General features: G+C 44.1%; 1 protein-coding gene across 1 annotated transcript; it reads left to right on the forward strand.

Annotated features, from left to right (window-relative positions):
* Nucleotides 1–331: 331 nt before the first annotated feature.
* Nucleotides 332–7,352, forward strand: LOC143569031 (GDP-L-galactose phosphorylase 1-like). The gene is made up of 9 exons (XM_077055037.1): nt 332–449; nt 560–663; nt 750–788; nt 3,484–3,503; nt 5,196–5,235; nt 6,058–6,300; nt 6,400–6,585; nt 6,685–6,933; nt 7,024–7,352. The coding sequence occupies exons 1-9, from the start codon at nt 332–334 to the stop codon at nt 7,348–7,350; spliced, it is 1,326 nt and encodes a 441-aa protein (XP_076911152.1). The 3' UTR covers nt 7,351–7,352.
* Nucleotides 7,353–7,568: the final 216 nt, after the last annotated feature.

Below are 7,568 nucleotides of genomic sequence, written 5' to 3' on the forward strand. Positions count from 1 at the left end.
TTACATTACCCGGCCACATTGCTATATAATCCCATCCCATTGCCACCCATTCAATCGTCGTGCAGGGGTAAAACCCGGGATAATTAAGGTGTAGACATCACGGCTACACACGGAGCACCGCGATCATCTGTTTATGTCCGATCAGTCCGTGGGAAGGCAGCTATAACAATCGAGAACAGCCCTTCTGCGCACGGCGGACGTGGGGCTTTGCCGTCCGAAGGCGGTAGTCCGTCTGACCTCCTCTTTCTTGCCGGCGGTGGGAACATTATTATATTATAGCCTAGCCTAGCTAGGTTTATTTTACTCCGTTAGTTTGTAATTAATTGAATTGATGCTGAGGATCAAGAGGGTTCCTACTGTTGTCTCCAATTACCAAAAGGAAGAGACGGAGGACGGTGGTGGTGGTGGTGGTTGTGGTCGGAACTGCATGAGAGACTGTTGCCTACTAGGTGTTTGTTAAAATGCCTTTTGTTGATTTCTTTTATTTTTAGTTACTTTTTTATATTCAAAGTTTGTTGCTTAGTAAAACCAAACATGGGTGTGATTTGATTTAATGCAGGGGCAAAGTTACCTTTATATGCTTTCAAAAAAGCTGATAAGATTGAACCTGGTGACAAAAAGGAGCCACCTTTTGCTTTCTTGGACTCCCTCCTCCTTGGAGAGGTAATATTTTTATAAATTATTGTTTTACTTTTAATTATCATTTAAGCTAAGATTGATGTTTTTATTATTATTTTTTGGATTTAAAGTGGGAGGATCGCGTGGAGAGAGGGCTGTTTCGCTATGATGTTTCCAAAACTCAAAGACAATAAAGATAAGACTGAAGAAAAGGGAAAGAACCGCCTCATGTCCTAACACACCTCATAAAGTCCAGCGCTCCACCTAAACGCTTGTGCGCCTAGGAGCAACACTGGACTTGGGGGGGCTTGTAGGGGTATGGTACTAAACCCGGTTTTACAACCCTAAATTTATTATGTTTGGCTTATTTTATTATATGGACTAATACAATGTTATTGGGCTGAGGGGGTTTTGTGGAGGTAACCCTAACTGGGCTAGGCCCATTAGGGTACCATGATGGTGGCCATGAGGCTCTCTATATAAGGAGGTCTCCACCTCCTTGTTAGGGGGTCATGCTCAATAAGAGCCACCACCCTATTTTTGTGTCTGTAAACAAGAGATCCTCAGGATTTCTTAGCAGTCACCTCCACACCCCCGAAAAGCCATTGCAGGTCTCAAGCAATCGAAGAAGAAGATCAAGTCGTGGTTCGTTCATCTCAAAAATCCGTGGAAACATCGTCATGGATCAGGTCAGATTCATTTCATGCTTCGACATTGGCGCCATCCGTGGGACGGCAATGAACCACACTTCGCTTCTCATCTCGGCCCTCCGATCTGTTCATCAATATCTCGGGTCTACGGTTTCTTCTTTCAGATATGTTCTATGGAAATCCAAAAATCCTTAGATCTAAAAAATACTTCCGGATCTGGAAATACACAGGAAAAAATACCACCGAACTTTTGGGGAAAGCCCTTAGATCTGTGTTTTTTCTAAGTGAAATATACCAAATCTAGTTACGATTTTTTCAGATCTGGGTTCGTTTGAACAACAGTCACACTTCATATTCATGGATCTATAAATCCTATCAGATCTTTTGGTTTTACATAAAACCTACCTGATGTGGATACTCAAAATCTCTAGATCATGCGCGCCACAGCGGGCCGCATGCGCGCTCCCGGCGATTACTCTACGCCACAGCGGGTCGCATGCGCGCTCCCGGCGATGACTCTACGCCACAGTGGGTCGCGTGCGCGCTTTCGGCGATTACTTCACGCCACAGCGGGTCGCGTGCGCGATCCCGGAGATTACTCCACGCATCGCGCATGCTCACGCATACCACGTATGCTCACGCATCACATATGCTCACGCATTACGCATGCTCTCGCGTATCACATATGCTCACGCATTACGCATGCTCACGCATACCACACATGCTCACGCATCTCATGTGCTCACGCATCACATATGTTATTGGGCTTCACGTATGCTCATGCATATCAGATGCTCACGCATCAATGCACGCTCACGCACCACATCTGCGCGTGAGAATAAAGGAGACCTTGCGCAGGCCGCGCGTAAGCGACACAACAAATGAAGAACAGTCTAATCCAGATCAGGATAAGAACAACCATGATTGTACTCATATGGCTACGCGCCATACTTAAAGGTTGGGAATCCTCATAATATCCCATATGGCTACGCGCCATACTTAAAGGTTGGGAATCCTCATAATATCCCATATGGCTACACGCCATACTTAAAGGTTGGGAATCCTCATAATATCCCATATGGCTACGCGCCATACTTAAAGGTTGGGAATCCTCATAATATCCCATATGGCTACACGCCATACTTAAAGGTTGGGAATCCTCATAATATCCCACATGGCTACGCGCCATACTTAAAGGTTGGGGATCCTCATAATATCCCACGTGGCTACGCGCCATACTTAAAGGTTGGGAATCCTCATAAACCCATAGGCTACGCGCCATACTTAAAGGTTGGGAATCCTCATAATATCCCACATGGCTACGCGCCATACTTAAAGGTTGGGAATCCTCATAATATCCCACATGGCTACATGCCAAACTTAAAGGTTGGGAATCCTCATAAACCCATAGGCCACGCGCCAAGCTTAAAGGTTTGACTACGAGCCGCACAAGCACCTATGACATCATTATTATTATCTGGCCATTTGTGCCTTCATTATTATTTTGAAGACAAGCCGGGATAGTCATCCTGCGCAGGAGAGGCCCTTGTGGGCCAGTCATTATCATCATATTATAGCTCGTAAGTCGCCTCGCGCGCAAGCTTCGTTATTTTTACAGCTCGTAAGTCGCCCCGCGCGCAGGCTTTATTATTCTATAGCTCGTAAGTCGCCTCGCGCGCAAGCTTTATTATTCTATAGCTCGTAAGTCGCCTCGCGCGCAAGCTTCATTATTTTTACAGCTCGTAAGTCGCCTCGCGCGCAGGCTTTTATATTCTATAGCTCGTAAGTCACCTCGCGCACAGGCTTTATTATTCTCATAGATCCGTAAGTCGCCTCGCGCGCAGGCTTTTATTATTCTCGCAGCTCGTAAGTCGCCTCGCGCGCAAGCTTCGTTATTTTTACAGCTCGTAAGTCGCCCCGCGCGCAGGCTTTATTATTCTCATAGCTCGTAAGTCGCCTCGCGCGCAGGCTTTATTATTCTCGCAGACCCGTAAGTCGCCTCGCGCGCAGGCTTTATTATTCTCACAGACCCGTAAGTCGCCTCGCGCGCAGGCTTTATTATTTTATAGCTCGTAAGTCGCCTCGCGCGCAAGCTTCATTATTTTTAAAGCTCGTAAGTCGCCTCGCGCGCAGGCTTTTATATTCTATAGCTCGTAAGTCGCCTCGCGCACAGGCTTTATTATTCTCATATATCCGTAAGTCGCCTCGCGCGCAGGCTTTTATATTCTATAGCTCGTAAGTTGCCTCGCGCACAGGCTTTATTATTCTCATAGATCCGTAAGTCGCCTCGCGCGCAGGCTTTTATTATTCTCGCAGCTCGTAAGTCGCCTCGCGCGCAGGCTTCGTTATTTTTACAGCTCGTAAGTCGCCCCGCGCGCAGGCTTTATTATTCTCATAGCTCGTAAGTCGCTTCGCGCGCAGGCTTTATTATTCTCACAGACCCGTAAGTCGCCTCGCGCGCAGGCTTTATTATTCTATAGCTCGTAAGTCACCTCGCGCGCAAGCTTTATTATTCTATAGCTCGTAAGTCGCCTTGCGCGCAAGCTTCATTATTTTTACAGCTCGTAAGTCGCCTCGCGCGCAGGCTTTTATATTCTATAGCTCGTAAGTCGCCTCGCGCACAGGCTTTATTATTCTCATAGATCCGTAAGTCGCCTCGCGCGCAGGCTTTTATTATTCTCGCAGCTCGTAAGTCGCCTCGATCGCAAGCTTCGTTATTTTTACAGCTCGTAAGTCGCCCCCCGCGCAGGCTTTATTATTCTCATAGCTCGTAAGTCGCCTCGCGCGCAGGCTTTATTATTCTCGCAGACCCGTAAGTCGCCTCGCACGCAGGCTTTATTATTCTCACAGACCCGTAAGTCTCCTCGGGCCAGGCTTTATTATTCTATAGCTCGTAAGTCGCCTCGCGCGCAAGCTTTATTATTCTATAGCTCGTAAGTCGCCTCGCGCGCAAGCTTTATTATTTTTACAGCTCGTAAGTCGCCTCGCGCGCAGGCTTTTATATTCTATAGCTCGTAAGTCGCCTCGCGCACAGGCTTTATTATTCTCATAGATCCGTAAGTCGCCTCGCGTGCAGGCTTTTATTATTCTCGCAGCTCGTAAGTCGCCTCGCGCGCAAGCTTCGTTATTTTTACAGCTCGTAAGTCGCCCCGCGCGCAGGCTTTATTATTCTCATAGCTCGTAAGTCGCCTCGCGCGCAGGCTTTATTATTCTCGCAGACCCGTAAGTCGCCTCGCGCGCAGGCTTTATTATTCTCACAGACCCGCAAGTCGCCTCGCGCGCAGGCTTTATTATTCTATAGCTCGTAAGTCGCCTCGCGCGCAAGCTTTATTATTCTATAGCTCGTAAGTCGCCTCGCGCGCAAGCTTCATTATTTTTATAGCTCGTCACCATCATGAGGAAAACCTCCCAAAACTCAAAGACAATAAAGATAAGGCCGAAGAAAAGGAAAAGAACCGCCCCATGTCCTAACACACCTCATAAAGTCCAGCGCTCCACCTAAACGCTTGCGCGCCTAGGAGCAACACTGGACTTGGGGGGCTTGTAGGGGTATGGTACTAAACCCGGTTTTACGACCCTAAATTTATTATGTTTGGCTTATTTTATTATATGGACTAATACAATGTTATTGGGCTGAGGGGGTTTTGTGGAGGTAACCCTAACTGGGCTAGGCCCATTAGGGTACCATGATGGTGGCCATGAGGCTCTCTATATAAGGAGGTCTCCACCTCCTTGTTAGGGGGTCATGCTCAATAAGAGCCACCACCCTATTTTTGTGTCTGTAAACAAGAGATCCTCAGGATTTCTTAGCAGTCACCTCCACACCCCCGAAAAGCCATTGCAGGTCTCAAGCAATCGAAGAAGAAGATCAAGTCGTGGTTCATTCATCTCAAAAATCCGTGGAAACATCGTCATGGATCAGGTCAGATTCATTTCATGCTTCGACATTACCGCCTGTGAAACTAAGGTATGCATCAATTTCTTGTTTTGGTCTTAAAAAGCCGGCCTCGGGTCAATATTAGGATTTGTAGGACACTGATATGTAAAAGCAACTCGGATGTGCATGTAGCAAAACCGACAGTTTGGCTTTACATTTTTTCAAAAATTGAATTTTCAGTTCGGTTTTAGTTTTACATGCAGCAAAAATTGAAAAATTGCAGCGAACTAACTTTTATAACGGAACCAAACCCGTAATTACCAAAAAAACCGACTTCGTTATTGAATTTATGGATTATAGTTTTTTATTTTTAATTGTTAAGTAATTGATAAAAGAATACCAAACGGTGTAGTATAAAAATTTAGGCCCAAATGTATAATAATCAATCAATCATTAATTAACGAAAAGATTTAGCCCAAAGTTTGTGGCCAAAATTTATTATTTTTGACGTTTTCTTTCAGCCCGAAAATTTCAAGTTCAAATAGCAAAACCGAAAAAGCTGATACTGAACTGAACCCATTGTTATCTCACAAATGGCTTGGTTTGTTTACAAATTACAACCCTACCAAAATCTGAAACCACATGGTTTTCAACAACCCTAAAACTGAATTTTGGGTTTTTGGTTCAGTTTGAGCCCAAAACCGACCCACGCACACCACTAAAAACAACCAAAGGGATGAAGCTCTTGTCCTGCACCTCGACTTTTGGTACCCAAACACCTCAGAGCCCTCACGCTTTTTTAAAACCAAGTTTCTTGTATTTCGTGAATTTTTAATAAGTTGAATGAGCAGACATAATCAAGTTTTTGCAATATTAGTTATTACCTGCCTAATAATATATCTAATTGAGCAGGTAATCCCAGGAGATTATGGGTTTATTGCTCAACTAAACGAGGGTCGCCACCTCAAAAAGCGCCCAACTGAGTTCCGAGTGGACAAAGTTCTTCAACCATTTGATGGGAGCACGTTCAACTTTACCAAAGTCGGGCAAGAAGAGATTCTATTTCAGTTTGAATCAAGCAAAGACGGTGAAGTCAAATTCTATCCAAACGCCCCTATTGATGTCAAAAGTTCCCCTAGTGTTGTTGCCATTAATGTAAGTTAATTACCTTTCATCATAATCTAATATTATACATTAAACTACATTCATAACAAGCCACATGTTGATTTAATATGTTGTTAATATGATCAACAGGTAAGTCCAATCGAATATGGACACGTGCTTTTGATTCCAAGAATCCTTGAGTGTTTGCCACAAAGGATTGATCATGACAGTTTGTTACTTGCGCTTTACATGGCGAATGAAGCTGCAAATCCATACTTCCGTTTGGGTTACAATAGTTTGGGTGCTTTTGCTACTATCAATCATCTTCACTTTCAGGTTCAAATATGCTTTTTAAACATTCACTTGCACATCCAAACACCATCTAAATGAAATGTATCTAAAAGATGTTTATGTTTATAATATGTTTGATTTCAGGCTTATTATCTAGCTGTGCCCTTTCCAATAGAGAAGTCACCCACTAAAAAAGTTACCGACTTCAGTGGCGGAGTTGTAATTTCTGAGATCCTCAAGTACCCGGTTAGAGGTCTTGTGTTTGAAGGTGGATATTCACTTGAAGATTTATCAAATGCTGTCACTGATTCATGTGTGTGCCTTCAAGACAACAATATTCCTTATAATGTTCTTATTTCAGATTCTGGGACCCGCGTGTTTCTCTTACCTCAGGTTGATAAACTTGGCACCACTATTTATGATTGTAATAATATTAACGGTTTAATTATCTAACGGTTATATTTGAATCAATTGGGGAAACAGTGTTATGCTGAGAAACAAGCTCTTGGAGAAGTGAGTCCCGAGCTTCTAGACACTCAAGTGAACCCTGCAGTTTGGGAGATTAGTGGTCACATGGTGTTGAAACGAAAACAAGACTATGATGGTGCCAGCGAGGATAACGCGTGGCGACTTCTTGCTGAGGTGTCACTTTCTGAGGAACGGTTTCAAGAAGTGGTAGCCATTATCTTTGAAGCTATCTCGTGTGCTGTTATTGAGGACAAGAGTGTGCATGATGAAGATGAGAGAGACGTTGAAGACGTTGATGCCCTTGAAAACGCGTCCCAACAGGCAATCATTGTGGCTGGGTAGCGAGGATGCTGGGTGTAATTTGGTATTTTGCAACGAGTACATTGTGTGTGAGAAAGTTTAATGTTTCTCTATAAATAATGCACACACGTATGGTTGGTTTCTGTTTTAAGTTTGGACTGGAAGGGTGTTGTTACTATAAAACTTTTGAATTGTGTAAAAGGATGATATTTGATTAGTATTTTTGGGAAGTGCTGTTTTTATGATTTAGTTGTTAGTTT

Source organism: Bidens hawaiensis, unplaced genomic scaffold (genome assembly GCF_021521415.1).
Source record: "Bidens hawaiensis isolate Kalapana, Puna unplaced genomic scaffold, B.hawaiensis_p1.1 tig00024293_1, whole genome shotgun sequence".
Lineage (NCBI taxonomy): Eukaryota > Viridiplantae > Streptophyta > Magnoliopsida > Asterales > Asteraceae > Bidens > Bidens hawaiensis.

Bases quoted from the DNA above. Each gene is read 5' to 3' on its own strand.
- LOC143569031 (XM_077055037.1), top strand. From the start codon at position 332: ATGCTGAGGATCAAGAGGGTTCCTACTGTTGTCTCCAATTACCAAAAG. The intron at 6,301-6,399 runs GTAAGTTAATTA...TATGATCAACAG, and splicing joins CTAGTGTTGTTGCCATTAAT to GTAAGTCCAATCGAATATGG. The intron at 6,934-7,023 runs GTTGATAAACTT...TTGGGGAAACAG, and splicing joins GCGTGTTTCTCTTACCTCAG to TGTTATGCTGAGAAACAAGC.